We start from the raw sequence: 21642 nt of genomic DNA, 5'->3' as shown, positions 1-21642 counted from the left end.
ACTTCTCTTTCAATAGAATATATATCCCTATGTGATTAGAGCGCCACTTTCTGCAGTAAAGTGTTACCCTTTACTTAGCTTACTCAACGTCATGGCTCTCTGCGGTTAGCTGCTGATGTTAAGATTCACTCTCCTCTTTTTTGACAAAAATCAACTGTATTTTGCTGGTACCAACTTGATCTAAATAATTACGTATATTTTTATTGAATGTCCAAATTCATACGCTAACTGCTAATGACAAAGTAGTCGCTGCTCTCAATAAAAACGAAATGCCTGCCAAACTAAAGCGAATGTGCACTTTCCGGTAAGCGTTGAAAGACATTCATTTCAAGATAAGTAAAATGAGCTTTCAATGAATATGAAAACTTGGTCAATTGAATTAAAATTAAATGCTTTTTTGAACATGAAATAAATTAGCCACCCGTCGATTGTAAGAAATCGTCACAGTATTTTATTTTTCATTATTTTAACACAACAGACTGCATTTCTGCCCCGCAGCTATTCCGTCGATACTGAAATGAGGCGAATTACTGCAGTGGCTACTTGACTGAACTATTAAACCCTAGCGCAGACATGACAGCAACGAGAGTGCCTTGTGTCAGACAATGTGCAAGTATGCGAAAAATATGAGTTATGGTTATATGACTCACTCCAACTAGCGATCCATCACATTCTTAAGCTGATTTTGAGAACATGCGCTTTGTAAATCGAATATCTTACACGTGTACATGATTTAAGCTGCTATTCTGCTTAATTATCAGGCTGGTCATATGTGCTTTAATTAATTTACATGAGGAACAAAAACTTTTTATCCCTATTTTCTATACGATGCTGATTCGCATACAATTGAGACAAGATTACCGACATTGCGTCGTTATACAAAGACACTTCTTAATTAATCCTGCCGAGCTCGGTTAGCGCAAGGCTACAATCACGTCAGTGAGTCCCACAGTTAAAGGCATTCGGTTTCATCGGTTTCGTCTCACGAGAGTCCACTATAAAGGGCCCTGTTATTATCTCAGTATCGGACTACGACGTAGCGCTTCTGAACTTTCATATCTGATGGAGCGACAGAGAGAAAAGTTTACTCCCAACTAATCTTATGTCTAGGCTTTTCCAGGCAATTTTTTCAGTAGAGAGCTTGACGAGTCGCGCGAGCGGCTCTTTGTCACTCGCCTCGGAATAGTGCGTTTAGTAGAGGCCTGGACGTGACAGTGTAGGCGTCAGTGTATGACTGCTGCGAGCGAGTGGATGGCGCGAATAACGCTCCCATCATTCCCGAAATCATTTAAATTTGATTTCAGAACCTTTCTCTGGTGAATTGATGCCTTAATAAATCAGAAAAAAATTTCCGAATCCAGTTAATTGAACTTGTTTCATGCTCAGTAATTGAATTCTTTAGTAAATTATTACGAGACATTCAAAAACTTCGATTAAGAAATCGCTCAATTAATATATGGGTAATGCGTAACAGTTGTTTTCTCGTGCTATTCTGATAGCTAATTTCTGGGTGAAACGGGTATTGAATGCGTAAGAATGAAAGTCAAAATCTAATATAACTTCATTGATTTTAGTGCTTCAATAATTTTCACAATAAAAGTGTTATAAATATTATCCACGATTTCTCACTTTCCCATCTATTTTCGCTGAGTGAACAAAATTAGCTTCATTTTCATGAATTACGTCCTCGCGCATCATGCATCAATTCCTCTCATTTCATCTATTATCTTCATTCCTTGAAATTATTCTCCGTGCTGCTATGTAGACAAATTCGCAAATGAAAAGCACTTGATTTTATGTATAAATTTTCACATTTATTGATATTTTGTGTCCTGCTGGCAGTGCTTTAGGTCAGGCAACGCGGCTTGGTAACACAACGCGGGCGAAAAAAATTCCAGTCATAATAAACTATATGTAAGACTCTGGCGGTAAAGCGATCGCGTACTTCCCTCCATTAAATTTCAAAAGATGAACCTGCCCCTTCTTTTTTACGGATTTGTAGTCGAACCTTACATTTTTAAGCGTGATTTCATTGAATTCTGCAGATAAGCCTTTTTAAGAATATCACCTCAGTGAGTAAAATTGTTGATCATAACGGCAAATCGCAAATTGCAATGGAAATGTAATGAATAACATCATTAGGACAGAGTTATTGACAAAATGAAAGCTGTTGTGTCATCAAGTAGCAATTTTTTTGAAACTTAAGATATCCTAATGGCACGATGCCGCAGAATTTCGTCCTACTGACAATTTAATTTTTTTGGATTTTAGTTAGCGAATTGCCTTAAATTTTTTCCGCACACGTTTTTCAGTGAAGTATATTTTTCTTCGTTGCATGATCAGCTAATTGTTTAAAGAACTTGTCACTATCTTCTTCTCGTCACTGTCGTTCTCACGGCAGGGTCAATGCAGCTACCATGTGACGTTGACGTAACTGACGTTGAGCGTTGTTGCAATTCAATTCTTACACCGAAAGTTATTTGTGTAGCCTTTATAAATAATATGTATTAGAGCTAAATGCTGCGTACGATTACTTGAAGATTCAAAATTTGTTATCTTGTGCTTTGAATGAGCTTAACGGAATAACATTTATTAGTGAGGCGTTACTTTGAGCTTTCGATCCAATTTTCAAATAAAGCATGATTTCCATCTGCATGAATTCTATGTTTCAAATAGTTGTATACATATTTTTTCATGTCATCACTCATTATTGTTACTTTACTATTTCTTTGGTCATTTTTCACTGATTTTTCATATACCTTGATACTCTCATCCTATTATTTCCCAGCTTTTAATTTGTAGTGAAATTAAAGCGACTCAAGCTGAAAGTTCGCGCCGCGTTCCTAACTGAAACTCGTGCGTTTATCGCGCGTGCTGCGGACGTGAGAAAGTCATGAGCAAACTCATCAAAGCTCACGCTCTTCAACTGGGAAAGTGTCTCGGACATTTAATTGATAGAAAACCTTCACTATCTGTTGAGCGCTCGGATAGAGTTCACGACATTCCATAGCGACACGTAAAAATAAATGTCGTGCCGCGAGTTATGATCCATGCAGCAGGTGCGTGAGAAGATACGACGTGGCCACATTGCAAACATACCATGCAAAAATTTATTTCAGTTAATATTATTATTCGCTTTCTCTGTGCCCATTTTATGTGTTTTCGTGTAAAATAATAATTTTCTCTATTGAACGTATCTAAGTTATTTGTCATAGTTTCGAACGTATTTTTTTCAGTGCGCGCTTTACGCTCATTAATAATAGAATAGAATAGAGGAGTCGGTACTGAAGAAATAGGCCCGTGGCCAGTTGCCGATTCTCATACTTTGCGAGACTTGTTCAGAGGAGATCTGGAAACCGGGAAAACCGTGAAGTGAGAGGAAGTTTTGTCGCATGGAAAGGGAAGTTTTTAATTATTTTAACAAAGTTACACGGATATTTAGGTTTGAAGCAAGTGCAACGTGTTGGTGGTTACAACGTGCTCTAAATACTACTGAATTCGCGATACTAAATGCTGGCCAAATTATAGTCTGCTATACAAATCACTTATGACTACTGTGATGTGCAAGGAGTCTACTTTGTTTATATATTTTTTTTTAAAAAATTTCGCGCTTTCCTCTGAAACAAGTTATTTCAACCAACTGTTCAAAATAAGGGGGACACTAACCGCGATGACAGTGAGGGACTCATTAGTATTCACGCTTCCAGGTCCTTTGAAATCACCCGACTGTTGAACGAAGACCATAAAAATGGTTTCAGTTTCAGTGTGCAAGTTTGCTCATCCCGTCTGCCAGACGCTCGACCGCAACCTTCCCCTGACTCTCGGTTCGTTGCGTGTCGCGCACACGTTGGTGTCGGAGTCATTTTCACTGCTTTCGTTTTCCCGCTCACACATGAGCCGGATCTCGATCCACGTCTCGCCGCTAAAATGAATTGTTTTCTTAGAAGAATATGAATACAAATCTTAATGTGAATTCACGATGGTTGAAATGATTTGCAAACATTTTTGCGTTGTATTTTAATCTAGCAGTAAACTTACCTGTATTGAACTTCCTTTTTTTTTACCTCGCTCGGATCACAAAATGATAGAGCAACAAGTTAAGGCCCCAGAAGCACACCTCACTGTGAGCCCAGCGGATCTGAAGCTACCGTTGCCAGTCCTCGCTACTTCACTGCCTTAAACAGTCCTTGCAAATGAATGACGTGAACGTTTTTACTTCTCCTTTTTCGGTTTGACTTCTCCTGTAAAGCCAGAGCGAACTTCAATGAACTTTTATTATCTCGTTTGGCCCTTCATGAATTTGAATTCATTTCTTTTCCATTTCATAATTTTTCTTCTAAAGTTTTAGATGGATTGTGAACTTTGCATGTACTGAAATAATTTTTTACGTGGAATTTTCATGAATTATCAACGGAAATCGTTTCACCAATGGACATATTATAAATCAGATGACATAACCGCCAGCTGCGAGAGGATATCGCTGAAAAAACCTTCCCATGGGCCGGTATTAAATACTTCAGGAAGAAAAAGAGAGAATGGTAAATTTGGTTTGGTTTTAATTGAATTTTCCACAAATTGTGCATGTACAAATTTTCCGACACATTTTTTCTACATTCTGCACCGTTTGTTGGTAGAATCGTTTTGAACAAGTTAAATTGACTGCATTTCTTCGAGATGCATTATGATTAATTTTATTTTTCACTTGAGCCGAAGTAAATCTCTTTACGTTCATGACTTATGGCGAGATTAATTTAGACATTAATTGAGTTGATCAACTTACTAGGGTCTCAGGTCACATGAAAATATAATCAAATAGTGACATAAATCGTACGATAATTATGTTGATCATTTCAACATTAGTCGAAAAGCATTTTATGCAACTAGTCTATAATTTATTTTTGATTATCTCGTAGCAAGTTTATTAAAAAATTATAATGGTATTTCACATTCGTCATGCGAATCATTGCTGACTCTACGTCATGGACACTGGACAAGTGTTCGATATTACCTGGTGCAACTGGTCTGTATTAAATTTTCAACGATCTTGCACGAGGTTTATCTAACACATCATTAATTATATTTTAGCGAACCGTTGCTGATTTTACGCCACAAACAGGGGTTGGGTAGGCGTCGCTAAGCTCCCCGTGCTCCAGTAACCTCGTATAGCAGCCTCGTCACAGACACTTCTAGCGCGGCATTTGTGCGTCGATCACATCAAAGGCCTCATCTCGAGCTGCTCGCGACTGAATTCCCTTAATTGGCTACAGTGTCGTGACTTCAAATGTTCTAAACAAAGAATGGTAGAAACGATTCCTTCGCTTCTGGGTCAGAATATTTAGACTTCTAGTGAAGATTATTATCAACGTCGTGCATCCTACGAAGAATTAAACAGAATCGTGAGAGAATATTTGGCGAGTGAAAATAATCTATTAAATTGTATATAAAAATATTTCCTTGTGTCTAACTTATTTATATATAAATACCTGCAGTGAAATTTTCTTCATGAATGGAAACGCACTTGTTAAATTTTAGCGTAAATCTTAATGGGCCTTTGTAAAAACCATATAAACAATTTGCTTGCATCATTCTCATCGATGTTTTTCGCTGAAATTTGCTCTGAATGATTGATTCAGTGTAGTTTTCACATAGTATTTTGATGTCATGTAGATCAACGAGTAACTTTGCAGTTTTTATTATAAATATTAGTCACTACACTGAGCCGTGCATCATGACCAAATGATCCCAATTTAAAATTGAACTTTAAAGTAATTGGATCAGATTTCCGGAAGCAATCAGACGCCATGGTGAGAGCTCGGCTTATTGGAGTCCTTCTCATTAGTCGCGTGCTCTGTTTGGCCTCCAATGAAACGTCCACGAACAATGATACGCAGAAAACCGGTAAGTTGATTAGTTTTCTTAAATATCACAGAATTTTTTTAAATCGCTCACCTGTCATCAGATATCACTGTCCATCCCGGTTTAATATTGTCCCCTTTTTATTTGGATTGCGTATAGAAATTAAATTTTGGCTGTTAAACGAAAATATTTTAATTATGATTCTCCTTTTTGCTATTTTGAATTAGAAGGATGAGATAAGTAGAGATATATCATTTAATTCTTTTCTCCTTAAAACAACTTTTGCCCAAGTGAACATGTCCACGCGACTTCTCTTTTTTAAATGGCAAAATAGGAGCCTCCTCAATCTAATAAATTATGTTTAATTCTTTGTGCTACAATAAACAATTAATATTATATATACTAAAAGTTTATCAATGTTGAATAACTTCCTTGTACAGGCCGGGCCGTGACCATCTGGGGTCTTCACACCAAGTGTCCGATGGCGTTTGAGGAGGCGGGTGGCCGCTGCTATTTCTTCGGGCGTTTCCCTCTGAATTGGTTCCGGGCCTTAGAGTTTTGCCACAGCTTCGGCAGCAGCGTGTCTTTGGCCACCATAGAAACATCCAGAGAGAATTTCTTCATCAAACAATTCCTAAGAGCCTCTGGTAGGTGATTTTTATGAAGTTACTAATATAATTTTTTGGAACGCTGGCAGGGCTTGTAAGAATCAATTTCTTGAACGAATGGATCGGATCTTATCTACCGTCTATGCCACATCATACAGGCGCCAACCTTAAATATGAACAATTTATTTGTAAGCAAAGCTAAACCGAAAATTCTAGCAAGATCCAACCAGCTTCGTGGTTATTATGTGGTAATCGAACCCTACAAATTTTATTGATGAAAAGCGAGTTAAGTTCAGGATCTAACGACTGGCGACACAGCTGCCATTGACAGAAGTACTTATTGATGTCCCATTGAACGGAACCGTCTAACCACTTATCAGATTAAATATATTCATACAGCATGAATTTCCCGTTTTTGTGATGCTTAACGTGAAGGTTCGTGCAAATCCCATTATTATAAATAGTACATGCACGCTTTGAAGCGATGTCTGGCATTTAGTACTTAACAGTGATTTTGTCAATGAATGCCCGTTTGATTGATACGTGTAAAGCTGTGATGTGCATTATTTGCGAACATTTGACCGTAACGGTCGAGTGTCCACAGGAGGTCACGAGACGGGGATTTGGGTGGGCGGGTCCGACAACGGGCACGACGGCCAGTGGACGTGGTTCCCCACAGGTGAGGCAGCAACGCCAGCCGATGTGTCGCACTCAGTGCCGTGTTCCCCACAGATGAACACATTTCACGTTTTTCACCATTTATATCAGCGTATTTCAACCTAAAAAATTCAGCCATGGCTTTCATTATTTCCTGATTCTTCATAAATTTTGCTAATGATGCTAAAAAGTAAATCATATCAGTAATATTGAGAAGAAATTTATCTTTAATAGTTGTTTGTTATTATTAATTATTAATAAATCAACTAGGAAATCAATTATTAATTTAGTCTTGCATCTATATAGTCAATATTTTAAAATAAAGTTTATATTCGTCACGAGATTTCGTAATAGCATCTCGGAATTTCGTAACGACATATTGGTATTTCACAAAGGCATCTACAGTGCCGGAAATGGCTATACGACCACCCAGTTTTCTCCAAATATTTTTTCTTGCACAAAAAATTATGGGATTCTAATTATACGACGTTAAACTACGTTTAAAAACGGTTCCAACGCTATGCGAAAAAAATAATTTTCTCAAAATATATGAGAAGAAATTATGAAAATTAGAAAAACCTAGGTGGAAATGGTTATAAGACCAAGATATGTTTTTCCGTTTGTAGATCACATACACTCATTTTAATAGGCAATCTCACCTCCTTTCGCCATAACTACCTCAATGCATCTTCTCCCCACGCTATTTACCATATAATCCAGTGACTTTTGAAAATTTTTATCCCAAGAACGAAGGATAGCCGTGCTCAGGTCACTCACAGATTGAAACTGGCGCTCATTTTGGTAAACATCCCTCGCCATGATGCCCCATAAGTTTTCAATGGGGTTGAGGTCAGGACTAAGCGCCGGCCACGGCAACAGAGTAATATTCTGCTCTAGGAACCACATGTTTGCTGATCTTGAGGTGTGAATCGAAGCATTGTCTTGCTGGAAAACATATGTTCCCTCATGTTTCTCATCGGCAAAAGGGAGAAGTTATGTAAGGCTCGGAATCTTGTCTCCCATGTATAATAGCTAGAGTTTATTTTCCCTCTCAGCTAAACGCCCTAAAAACCATGACCGAACCAACACCAGATTGCCGCTTGAAAAAAAAAAAAAAAAAACTCAGGCTCACGGTCCAGTGTTGCCAATAGCATTGCCATCCATCTGGATCATAAAGATTGAACTTTTTTCATCACTGAAGGTAATCATCTGCCATCCCTTACCAATAAGCAAATATTTTTCAGCAAATTTTTGTCGGATGATAATATGCTTTTTTGGAGCACAGGGGCATTTTTTTCCTCGTCATGTATTTGAATTTCTTCGAGTCATCCAATGTCTAACGGATGCGTCGTGCTGTCACATCAACTCCAGTGGCCAATATAGAAGTAGAGGTAGCGCAAGTTTTAGAAGCCTCAGAAAACAGTCTCCTAAGATCCCTGTCGGTTAATTTTGGGGTTGGTCCTGAGTGCTTTTTTCACCCGTAGCCGCCCGGATTTGCAAAAAAATGATTGTGCAATGGGTTTTGAGCGTTTTATTCCCATTTCGATGTCCCGTTGGCTTCTACTGCATTTCACAAAGCCGAAAACTGCGTCTTCTCGGCCTCCGTGAGTCTTGTACAATTTGGCATATTTTTTACTTCGAAAAAATATAAGTGAGGGCACTGAACTACACCAGAAGTACACCAGAAAGGCCCTAAATGACGAAAATCAATATATTCTTCATATTGCTGTACTTTTTAAAGTGAAAATGTTACAGAAAGATACCAAAATGGAGAAAAACATATCCTGGCCTTATAACCATTTTCACCTAGGTTTTACTAATTTTCCTAATTTCTTCTCAATTATTTTGAGAAAATTTTTTTTTTCGCATATCGTTGGAACCATTTTTAAACGTAGTTTACCCTCGTATAATTATAATCCCTTAATTTCTTGTGCAAGAAAAAATATTCGGAAAAAACTGGGTGGTCGTATAGCCATTTCCGGTACTGTAGGATTCTCGTTACGGCCAATTTCGTAACAACACCTCGTAGCTTCGTAACGACATCCAGAGATAACGTATGTTGGCGTGCAGGGCAGCTGGTGCAGTACTCCGGGTGGGGACCATCACAGCCCAGTGGAGGGGACCAGCACTGCATGTACCTCGTGGGGGGACACCTGAGTTATCAATGGGCGGACTTCCATTGCCTCTTTGATATGCACTTTCTATGCGAATATAACGTCAATGAGGTCACTCCATGGTAAAGATTTATGAATAAGCATATTAGTTAGTTAGTTTAGTGGCCAAATGTTTACTAGCGCTTCAGCTATTTAGCTATCTCGCACCGAAAGTCAAGATGAACATCACCATAGAGGTGGAAGGTCTCAATTATTCATCACCCACAAGGGGCGGAAGGTCTCGGATGTCCAGCCCGCTGAAGCTGGCTCGAAAGAAGCAGCGTTAGCATCTCAAAGAGACGAAGTGACAAGGAGGGACAGGTGAAAAGCAACAGAAACGAAGACACTCGAACAAAAGGTCGCTTACACGGGACGTCGGCCGCCCGCACGAGAGAGACAGAGAAGGGGAATATAAGGAATCCTACCTACATAATAACTTAACCCCACAACTGAGACCTACAGTCAGACACCGCGAGCTCCGCGGTGGGGCGCTCAGGAACAATCCCCCTAGGAACGCGAAATCCCATAGGACTTCTGACGAGCACAGACACACGTCAGAAGTCCCCCCTGAGGGGTAAGCATATTAGAATTAGTTTGTAATTCTAAATGATATTTATTCCGAATATTTATAGCATTTTGAACTGATCAACAAGTCATATTCTTTGTCATTGAGAGGTAATAGTAGTGATACTGCGAATTATCACCCCTGTGATAAAATAATATCATTGCTGTTATATGATCATCTCAGCGCAATGATCACATGCGGTAATTCAATGTGAAAATGCTTGATTAACAAATATTAAATGCTGCATAGACAATAATGTTTATTACAATTAAGAAAATTTATGCGTTAAACTTTGAATATAGTCATCTCTCATCGTGAGTTAAGCATGTTTGTTATCAGGTTAAGCATGTTTGTTATCAGGTGTTTACGAGAGACGTTTAGGCATATTTAATTTATGCAGCATAATATTGTAGTTGATGTTTTTGACGTGTTACTTGTGTCTGAATAATGACATAATTTATTTATACTAAAATCCGGATGTTTAAATATAAAAAGAGAGTCGAAGGTAGATTTATTGCTGCACACTTATGAAGAAATAAATTGTAAACTGTTAAAAAAAATATTCATGAACAATTTCCATGGTTTACAAAACAATCGAAAGAAAGTAAGCGAGAAGATTATCAGCGATCGCGTATGATCACGACACGACCTTTGCAAACAACATTTACTGATTATAATTCATGATCCGCTAGACTCTTTCCTTACATAACTAATAAACAGTTTGGCAACGCAAGATTCACCGAGATGGACAAACGCATCTTCTTTGATTGCTGGGCAACGACGATATTTTAATGAGCACACGCCTGGCGAATGTACATCACGAACATAATAACTAAGAGTAATTATCTAGCTAACCAGGCCTGTATAAAACTCATGACAAATCTGTTACTGCAAAGCATCTCATTCAATTCTCTTCACACGGCGTAAGAAATTAACATAGACATAAGGTGGATGCGTGCATATTCAAAAACCATCATATTAGGAACTAATTTTCAAACCAGCGACCTATTTTGAGCATTGGTCAAATGTAAGGCAGTTTTAGTTGAAATTGACAGCGCGTAACATTTCAAGAATTTCCTTAAATTTCTAAGATTTAATTGACGTTAGCTGTAGTGGTTGTTTAGGTGCTAAGAACAGCAAATTCGAAAATTTCTCACGATACCATTGTGACGAGGATTAAATTTGTTATCATTTAAAGTAATCACAATTGAGTTTTTCGAGTCGAAAACAAAACAAATTTGTAGTCTTCAGTAGTAGAGCGAAGCCATAAAAAACAGTCGCGTTTGCGATGTAAATACTGCGAAACTATAAAGAATTGGCACATTACTTAAGCTGATCGTGCAGACTTGGAAGAAGCTCGCTGCATATAACTAAAACCTTGACTTTGTAATAACCCGACGCATTTCATGAGGTAATGCAACTATGTAGGAGTAAAAAGCTTCCGTAAATATGAAGAGAGCACAAAGGGGCAACGGCACGAACATGAAACGTAGATACTGAACTGTGGACCGACAAATAGATCAATGATTCACAGGCATACATGTTAAACAGCTAGTGCTGAGGCGACATTAACTCTAAAGAGGTACACAGAATTGGCCATAACTTTAATAAAAGAGCTATCGATGCTTGACTCTATTCAAGGCAAAAATACTGAGCAGTTTCCCACTCGTAGTGGTAATAATGTACGATCAAAAAGGCGAATTATTTTACAGACGAGTTGAAGATGATATTTATAATAATAGTTTTAAATGTCGTAAATGTATAGCTATTTGGTTATGCGGTGAGTTGCACCGTCCATTATCCTAGATCAAAATTATGTACAAAGAATCACGAGTTTATAAAGAACGACAGTCAAAACCAATGTAGGCTCTATACTGGGCTTAAAAACACTCTTGAAAAATTTAAACAAATAGCGCGATCGAGAAAAATGTGGATTCGACATTCGTACAGGTTTGAGATGCATTGAGTCCTATAGAAAAACTTATTTCATTCACAATAATAATCAATGCAGAAGTAATTACGACCCATCTTAGGTAAAAATAGAGACTTACGACAATTATAGTAACAAATTACTACACCGGACTGAATTTTTGATATACAGAGCATCAGCACATTAATCAGCATCGATGAGGTGTTCAATTTGGAACAAAATTTACAACAATAATAAAAATTGTAGGTTTTTATTTGTGAAAATGTCACCTCTGCAATCGAGTAAACACCGCTTTTTAGTAAAAGTACGGAAGGCGGAAAGTTTATAGCGTAATGGAAAATCCATTGATATGATTTAAAATCTATTTGGCATTATTAAGAAATGTATGTTTTAAATTCTAAAATGAATTAATCCCTTTAAATCGATAAGCTATTTTATTTGCTAGAACACGGATAGCAAAGTGACTGCTCTAGTACAGGTTGGTAGAAAGACTACAAAGCTATACTCAATCACAGCCAAGCCTTGATCATGTTTTCCAGTAATCTCTACTTATTTGCTCAAGCGAAAATTCTATTCACTACATTTTGGAAGTTATGCGATGAATGTTCAACGAATGTCGACAGTCTGGCCAAAGATTTCTTAAAGTCTGGCTAGCTGCTAGTTTTTACAGCTTGCTGGGACTCGTACCCGCAACTCACTGCTCCAATCAGTGTGCACTTAATTACTCGGCCATTGTGTCGACATCACTTACCGTACCTACATCAAATACCCGGTAAATAGTTACGAAAATAAATCATTGCATATTCACAAATTACATTCAATCTGAGAAATTATATCAAAAAAATTAAGTGCGAAAGAATTTTATAATTAATTGCATTACTAATATTTGCAGGAAAGAGATGGGAATCGACCCGTGTGTAATTTATCCCACACGATAAACCTAAAAATGATTAAAAGGAAGGAATAAACCATTGATCTTCACTCAGGGAATCAGAGTAAGAAAGGATAAAAATTAAAATTATTTGGAGGCGCGTGTAGGAGATGCGGAGCCGCTATGGAATAATAACCCTTTTGAAATTAAACAGCAATTTTTCTAAGAGAAACCCAAACATTCCTCCCGCTCAGAAAAATTCAGACTCAGTAATTATACCTAAGGTTTACGCTTAAATTGTATATTGCAGCTTAGATTCATGTGGCGTGACTGCTATACGCCGCACCTCATCAATGATTGCGCTTTTAATAACATCAATAGGTTTATGTTGACTGGACCGATAGTGATCCCATCTGGCAACCAAGTAGCATTTGATTCAAACAAGAATTATTCAACAATATTTACAAGAAGCAATTCACCGTAAATGTAAGGAACTAAAGAGGCGTTAATACGATGCACAATACACTAATAATGAGAGATCATAGTAAGACTTAACAACAACAACTAGTAATTCTTAAAGAATGTCCCGATCAAAGCTAAAAGACAAAACTTCAAACACCAGAAAAAGACAACGACATAAAAAATTATGATAACAGGCACTCGCGGACACGACTTTCTTGATCGCTACAGTTGAATTCATCAAGTATACGCTCAGTTCGTATGAATTTCACTGCCAATATTTTTCGCCCACTTTAACACATGAAGGCGTCGTTCGAAGTTATAATTCAACATTAGTACTATTCTTATCACACTCCATCACTCAGGCAATTATTGCATCATTGCCAACTTCCACCTCGAGGCTAACAGGAAGCCAATGTTCGGTTATTATGATTTTATTGTATGAGAAGTTCGTCACAAGTCTCAAAATAACTGAGATTTCAGTTGCATCTTCACACAAACACCATATCTTGAGAAGCGATTGTCATAACTTTTGGTGCCCCAAGTACACATGTAATAATACAACAAATTAGCACCATTAAAATAGCAAAGAAAATGTACACTCCACGTCTGAGTTTAGACGAGATGACCGCGCTGCTCCATGGGCAGAGTAGAGGAGGCGATGTGGTCACCCGCGAAGGTGGTGAGCATGGGATGCCCTCGTGTTCTGGGGGGCGGCAGAGCTGGGGGGCTCATACGATCAGGACTCGCAGGTGCGTATCCTAGACCCCCGCCGCGGGGAGGTGACAGTGACGAGTTCATGGCTGATCCGTTGCGGATGTAGTCCTTGGGGAACTGTAACTTCGGGGCCTGCGTGCGAGGGTACGGGTTCTCAGAGGCGTGGTAGCCCTGGCGAGTGAGGCTGTTGTTGTGGCGGTTCATTGATAGGTTGTCGGGGGAATAAAATTGGTTCATGTAACTTGATTGAAGAGGAGATTGTGCGTGCGGTAGAGATGAGAGGTTACCGCGCCTGTCCAGCGTACTGAGGCCTTGGTTGTGCAAATCTGGATAAATGAGAGAATTATGTATGGTAAATAGACGTAAATATTGCACATCAACAATTTCTATCAGAACACCAGGCGTTCAGCTAAGCTAATCCATAATAACCAGGAGATTTGGAGCTTCATTATAAACTTGCACAAATTCATGAATTTGTTCTTTCGTCCTAAGCATTTTTATGAAATCTAGGCGTATCGTCATCACTAGCGAATGACATATAATATAATATAATACAAGTCCTAGTATAAATAATAAAGTCCTAGTAGTAATATAATAAATACAAGTCCTAGTAAATTTATGCGCAGCACTTATTTCTATACGATAAAATATAAGAAACACCCGGCCCTCACCCATATTATAAGGCGAGTCGAGGTCATATTGGTTCCTGTGAGGCTGGGTCATAGAGGCGGGGTGCAGTGGGGCGTCGGTGTTGGTGAACTGCAAGGGTCCCTGCGAGGCGTACTGCACAGGAGGCTCTAGGCGGTCGATGAGGTACTTCGGGGACGCCGTGGGGCGCACGTCGCTCACGTCAAATACAGAGTCGTCCTGATGACGGAACACGTGTTGAAATGAAATTTTATCAATGAATAACAGACATCAAACACTTTCAAATTTGAAGTTATTTGGCTAAAATCTTAATGACAGCAAAAAAAATCTAATTTGAATAATTTTTAATGACTATGGTGGTTTGAGATTCTATACAAAAATACCCATCATGCTTGTTAAAGAAAATCCTAAAAATAGTTAACATGATGGTATAGAAAAATACATCTTTATCATAAAAAATTTTCATTTATGCGCGTGGTGTTTTATCACACGGACGACATCGGCTCAATAAAAACGGTTCCTCTACACTCGAAAACGAAGAGCAGCTCTCGGGTCAATTGTATGAAAGCGTCAAAATTAGATAACTTCAATGTAAAATATCATTTTGTAAAATCTTTTTATGCAAGTAGAAGGAAAATACAATCAGAGAATGGGAAGGCAAAGGTAACCAAAGCGATTTAATTGAAATAATCACCTCATGGCCTGTGCTCGTGCGAGATTTTTCAGAAATAGAGGAGAGCGTCTCGGCGTTGACGGTGCCGTTGTACGAGCTCGGGGCGTACATCTCCAGGGCGTTGCTCTTGTTCGAGCCTTTGTCGATCGAACCTGACCAAACGCAGGGAAAAGGTCAGCGGTAGAAATAATCTTGTGACAAAGAAATCAATACGTTAATTTATGACGCCAGAACAAAAGTTGAACCGTATGAAAAATAATCAACACGAAACAATATTTATTCTTCATATATAATCTTTCAACAACTTAGTTTCAAAATTATATAATTATATGTAGCTGTCAAGAGCATTTTAATACATATATTATGGCTATTTGCAATGATGAAAATCGATTATCAGTAACTCTAACAGATCACTAAAGCAAAAATGTTAATGCCGAGAAGTACAACGTTGAATGAAACGTGATCAGTTGTTAGAAAGATGCCTCACAAGCCTTAACTAATTAGATCATTCAACAAACATCCACAGAGAAGCGTGCGGTTAACATGCTTGCACGAGTAAAATGATTTATAATTACGTAATGATCGTGAGCGCATGCAAGAAGAGGTTTACAAAAAAATTTCTAATGAGGAGTAATCTACAAAATTTGCATACAACGGAAAATGGAATAAATTTCTCTGTCAAACTGGGTAATGATTAATGCATAGACATTCAAACATTATATAGTTGAAAAGTAACCATACATAATAGCCTACTTTTTGAGGACATCACTGCAAATAATTGAATCACAGAAATTTAAAAAATTTTCAACTGGAGTTGACATCCGAAGTCCCAAAGGCAGGAGTTGACAACCGAAGTCCCAATTAAAGGCAGGAGTTGACAACCGAAGTCCCAAAGGCTGGAGTAGATAACCGAAGTCCCAAAGGCTCCTTTAACCAATTAACAGATCGCCGAAAGTCATGAAGCCGGTCTTACCGTTGCTGGTATTCTGACGGCGTCGCTTCCAAAGAACACAAGCAATCAGAACCACATTGATAACGATCAGCAGACAAGCTGCCGACGATACGGCCAAAGTAACAACTTTTGGGTAAGAAGATTTTTCCTCCAGCACGCGAGAGATGGCCAACTCGACCTCGTCCAGGGCAGCCCAACCTGCCGTGGGTGGCAAATTGATCATGCTGGTCCATTAATGTCTTAATGAATGAAGCTGTTGTTTTTTTCTCTTGGCCGGCCAGACAATTGATGATAAAAGAAAAGATGCACATTAAATCATTCGGTATACAAAAACGACTCGTGCTGCACGTGGAGAATGTCGCATGCTAACTCGGTTACAATAATCTCAAGTCTCAACTCATAAAACTAGAATTCGGAGATTATTCAAGCAGAATATCATGTCTCGCACAGAGACTAAACATAGATTTACGAATCGGCGAATGTTCCAACAAGCCGTAAATCAACAAAGCACAAGGCGATATCCGTTCAAGTTGAGAACTTTTAGACGAACTCAAAAAGTAATCAAAGATCTTTAACTGTTGTTAGATGAAGATGTAATTTAATGCACAACAAACTACATACTCATTTTTATTTTCCTGAGCTGGATGATTTATTTGTTTTGCACGGGAAGTTTGCAAACAAAAAATGAATCGTGTTGAGCGCAGATTGTGACACAAAATTCACGTTCACATTTATAAAAACGATAAAAGCATGCACAGCTGCAACAAAATATAATAGCTAAGCAATAAAAGGTTCAGGGCACACTCAAGTTAGGGGAAGAAACTGACGCTAGCATGCAAGCAAAACAGGCTGGATTATTTTGCATATTTGTACGCAAGTCGCGTAAGCGAAGTGTTGATGCATCACGCCGACAACGGGGCACCTTTTGTAGAAGTCGAGAGTCTCTTAGACGAACGGCGTTTGAAGTAACAGATGACGAGCGCTAAATTAAGAATAAGCAAAACAGCTCCAACTAATGTAATGATGATGGCTAACAGGCTGGCCACGGACGACTCTTTTGTGACATCATCTGACACGTCCACCTCAGAGCCCAGCACCGAGCCTGTTAAATTCATTAGCGTGAACAGAAACCAAAGATCCCACATAAAATTTACTCTAACAATATGAATATAAAAATAATAAAACCTGTAACCCAAAAAACAGTATTCAACATGAAGTTACACAACTGATCAAAAAAACTACACAACTATCAGAAGTAAAAAATTTGGATGGTAATTCTAAATTAGAAAGATGTATGCCAACGTTTTCCAGTAAAGAACACGTCTTGTTCATATTATTTAGCGATCTTCTACTCGGTCACAAAAGCATTTTTAGAGCTATTTTCAATGATTGAATGAACTCACAATTCTAGATAAGAATAGATACAAAATCTTGCAACGATTTACACGACTGGGACGAGTAAATATAAGAATAATACGGCATCGCAGACGCCCATTTTCCATCATACCCGTATAACGTGACGGATTCGATCTAGAATTCATACATTAATTTGAAATACGTCATGAATTATGTCACAATATGACATGCTGACATTTTAATATTGAAACATGGTTACTCATATTGAGGTAAATATTGTGCAATCACAAATAAACAGGATGCAATTCCTGCGATTAATTAATTATCAGCTGCGGGAATAAAAGTCAGGGACATCGGTAAAGGCATCTATTGTACCACGTCATTTTACGCCTTTATTTTCGCAATAAAATTTGCAGGGGTGCAATATCCGAATAATGAGGTGGACTTTTGCCTTCTACGAACTTCAGCAGCACTTATAATGAGCTGTTGAAGGTTTTAAGAATACATTCAATTAGGCTGTCATGAATGGCGAGCGGGATTAGTAATAAATGTGCTCGTGTGCTACAAAGTACCCTGCATAGGAGATTAATATTACGAAAAATTGTTCCAATAAATTATATAATTAGCGCTAAAATTTTTAATGCAATAGTCGTCGAACATTCCTTGCAACAAATTCAATAGTTTCGGGCTGCTTAGTAGTGGACGTCGCATAGTAATTAATTCAGGAAAAAACAGGACTTCCTCACTGAAAAAAATTAAGTATTGTATCACCGACGTGAATGACGATCAGAAAGATTAACTCGTGTGACTGCCATGAAATAAATACTGTCAAAGCTAAAATGTATCACTTGTGCGTATCTAAAAATTAACCAATAAAGCCAGCCCCAGACTACTTGAAAACCAGGCAAAGAAGGAGCCATTATAATATATACCTAGACTGCTTTACTAACACCCGACTTATACTGACGTAAACACAAACTAAGACTCGACTACATCTAAGATCCATCATTTCCAACCATTATTTTGGAAAAGACGGACTATCAATATTCAAGCAGCGATTTCACGAACTACTTACTTCCAAAAATAAATCGAACAGGACTAGAATATGCAAGCGTTCTATTATAGCTAGTATTTCATCACACTCATTCGTCGAAATAAATAAATTTTGTACTTAATTCTACTGTACAACCCTACACTCAAATTACTTAGCAATAACTAGCAAAATATTATTAGGAGATAAGAATCTCACTTTTAGTCGTGGCCTGGACAGTCTCGCTGGTGAAGGCAGACTCGCCCTTTGAATTGCGGGCCTGGACAGCCAAGACATACGTCGTCTCGCGCTCCAGCCGCGTCAGCGAGAACACTGTCGCGTTACCCGGAAACACATCCGCGTACTGACAAATAAAAACATTACTTGAGATACTAATAAATATTATAATCATTCAAGTTGTCATTTACATTGCTCATCATCAGAACAATAATACGTCAAGAACGTAGCGCCAATCTGATTTGAAGAAAGGTGTATGTCTACTGTAGTATATACAGGGCATCAAGTTAAGTAATACATGCAACACAAGTCTGGGGAAGCACCTGATAGTAATCAGACTCTTTACTGCGGTAGCGAATACGAAAGCTCTGTTGTAGTCCGCCGTTGTAGCCCGACACCCACTGCAGCAACACGCTGTCGTGCGTCGTGTTCACAACCTGCAAGACATATGGGTAATTATTTCATGCTAATAAAACTTAAAATTGGAGCGCCAATTTAAATGAAATTTTACGAAACATAGCTTGCAATTAATGGTGTTGCACCCAGTAAAAGGTTCTAAAGCATTGCATGAAAGTATTGTTAACAAATCTTTATATACCGTACACTGAGGTTATACATCGGCTTGGATGAGGGCTAGAGGCCAACCTTGAGATCTGAGGGCGCGTCAGGAGCAGTGGTGCCCTCAAGGGTGATGATGGTGTTGGTGTAGCCGTGCGAGTTCATCGCCTGGCATTGGAAGATGCCATGGTCTTTGATGGTGACGTTCGCGATTGTGAGGACGCTCTCGTACGTCGCTAAACCGTCCACCAACTGCACGTCAATAGCATCGTTAATTATTACAACGATCAAGTGGCATCACCAAAAAAGCTAACGACGATCACGTGACTTTACCAATAGGCTTCGATGCGGTGGTTTGAAACACGAATCAAGTTTTGTGAAAAAACTTGGTCTAAATTGGCTACTTTGAGAATCGGAGAATCGACGACAGGCCAACATGGTCTCGTCAAAGCTAACATCACTATATTACATTATTATATCTATATATCACGCCAAATCTAGTATGAGCATCAACATTGCACACATGTTAAATACCTCAGAGTCAGAGACGCTGTATCTGTTCTGGAAGCGGGAGTATAGCGCCGCCTCGATGGGAGTGTTGTCGCGGGTGAACCACGTGAAGGAAATAGAAGGCGAACCTGTCGCTCTGCACCGCAGCGTCCCAGTGCCGCCCAGCTCTGCACCCGCCCGCTCGTACAGACCCGAGCTGTCCATCACTGGTTTATCTAAACAAAACAAATGGCATCCCGTGTTGACTTCACGCTGACACATGCACAGCTCGACGACATTACGACCGCGAGATCAAACGTCGAAAAGTCTGAGGTCAAAGCATTATCTTGCTGGAGGTCTTAGCAGAATTGAGGGATAAGCTAAGCTGTTTAATGTGAATCAATATAAAGTGGAGCAGTATTACACGAAGCAGTCTTTAGTGCAACAGTCATTTGTGAAACAGTATTTTGTGAAAGTCATTTTGTGAAACAGTCTTTTGTGAAACAGTTTTTATGTGAAACAGTCTTTTGTGTAACAGTATTTTGCGAAACGGTATTTTGTGAAACAGTCTAATGTGAAAATATTTTGTGGAAGGAAAATAAGATGATACGGCTATAGAAGGAGTAAGACGAAAGCGCAAAGATTATGCATTTTGGAGAATAACCCGTTAACAGGAAGGACAAACTTAAGAAGATGAGCTCTCTTGTAAAGAGCTGCAATTGACTGTAATTCTTGTCACTTTTACAAGTTTACTCACGTAAAATTAAAATACCCCACCTCAATGGCCATGCACGAGTGCGTGAAAATCATTCATCATAATTGAGTAATAGAGTGAGCATGTATCTATAAAAAAATAATATAACAAAGGAGAACAGTGTTGAATCTCCGAAAACCTCAGCAGCTAAATTTTCATAGAAATGATCAATTATATTGAAGATAGTGGAATTTTACAAGTTCTTTGTTCGACCTGCAAAATCCTGCATGAACTTTGTTCTTATTTGTCGAATTTTCGCTCTGATTCATTCACCCAATTTTCAATTAATATGACCACGATAATGCTAGCGACAGACGAATCCGTCTTCCTACATATTCTAAAGAACAGAAAATACATTCAAGACAAACCACGGGTCAACTAACAAAGCAGCAGGAGGGGGCCAGACTCACGATTAACAAGGACGGTGAAGTTGGCGCTGTCTTTGCCGACTTCGTTTTTGGCTCTGCACAAAAACCTTCCGGTGTCGGAGGCTGATACGCGTTGGATCGTCAGGACAGACTGTGGGAAATAATAACAATACTTTTAGCTGGTATACAATTTTGCATTATAATAGGAGCTATGGAGCAGATGAAATGAAAGCCGCTAAAATCATTACCACCAACACAGCAATACTTAACAGTAGCTCTACTGATCGTGACATGAGTTCAAAATGATAAGCTAATTAATGATGGACGATTCAAGAATAAATCCTACCACTCTTAATGACTGAAATGAATTCAGGTTTTTTAATTCAGACGCATAATTGCATCAATAATGCAGAGCGTGCCGAAAAAACTCAAATAATCAGAAATACCGTACATGCCGTGATATCAAAGATCCCAAACAATCTCTATAGCGACCGTCGCCCTTTGGGAAACCCAAATTCAGAGCGAAAAAAATAAGTAAATTATTTTCAGGATTGCGTTGTCAGCACATTCTCAAATCATCCTATCATCGTATTGCGGGGATTTCGAAGAGATATCTTACTCTCAAGTTCTCAACTCAAAATATCATTGTGATGCGTGTCTTTCGGAGAAATGTCGACTTTTCACTGCACAATATCATCATATTGCATGGCTTTCGAAGAAATATCGTATTCTCAATGCACAATATCATCATATTGCATGGC

The 21642-nt window shown here is 38.6% G+C and overlaps 2 protein-coding genes across 4 annotated transcripts in view; one reads left to right on the top strand and one right to left on the bottom strand.

Annotated features, from left to right (window-relative positions):
- The first annotated feature begins 5455 nt into the window (after positions 1 to 5455).
- Positions 5456 to 10450, top strand: LOC108664789 (perlucin-like). The gene is made up of 5 exons (XM_018151477.2): positions 5456 to 5898; positions 6297 to 6503; positions 7069 to 7143; positions 9192 to 9384; positions 9862 to 10450. The coding sequence occupies exons 1-4, from the start codon at positions 5802 to 5804 to the stop codon at positions 9359 to 9361; spliced, it is 549 nt and encodes a 182-aa protein (XP_018006966.1). The 5' UTR covers positions 5456 to 5801; the 3' UTR covers positions 9362 to 9384; positions 9862 to 10450.
- Positions 10339 to 21642, bottom strand: part of LOC108664788 (nephrin) — a 65275-nt gene continuing 53971 nt past the window's right edge. The window contains exons 12-20 of one of the 3 annotated variants that reach the window (XM_018151475.2): positions 20924 to 21032; positions 19805 to 19995; positions 19358 to 19522; positions 19036 to 19149; positions 18695 to 18839; positions 17012 to 17191; positions 15159 to 15289; positions 14488 to 14683; positions 10339 to 14142 (exon numbers count right to left, since the gene is read on the bottom strand). In XM_018151475.2, coding sequence (XP_018006964.1) covers positions 13715 to 14142; positions 14488 to 14683; positions 15159 to 15289; positions 17012 to 17191; positions 18695 to 18839; positions 19036 to 19149; positions 19358 to 19522; positions 19805 to 19995; positions 20924 to 21032 — 1659 coding nt within the window. In that variant the 3' untranslated portion in view covers positions 10339 to 13714. Of the gene's footprint in view, positions 14143 to 14487; positions 14684 to 15158; positions 15290 to 16110; positions 16288 to 17011; positions 17192 to 18694; positions 18840 to 19035; positions 19150 to 19357; positions 19523 to 19804; positions 19996 to 20923; positions 21033 to 21642 lie in introns of all 3 variants that reach the window. The other 2 variants (XM_018151476.2, XM_047881805.1) reach the window with 2 other exon arrangements.

The sequence above is a fragment of the Hyalella azteca genome, unplaced genomic scaffold (assembly GCF_000764305.2).
Source record: "Hyalella azteca isolate HAZT.00-mixed unplaced genomic scaffold, Hazt_2.0.2 contig8859, whole genome shotgun sequence".
In the NCBI taxonomy this organism is placed as follows: domain Eukaryota; kingdom Metazoa; phylum Arthropoda; class Malacostraca; order Amphipoda; family Hyalellidae; genus Hyalella; species Hyalella azteca.
The sequence above is the reverse complement of the archived record's forward strand: the minus strand, read 5'-3'. Positions and strand labels throughout refer to the sequence as shown.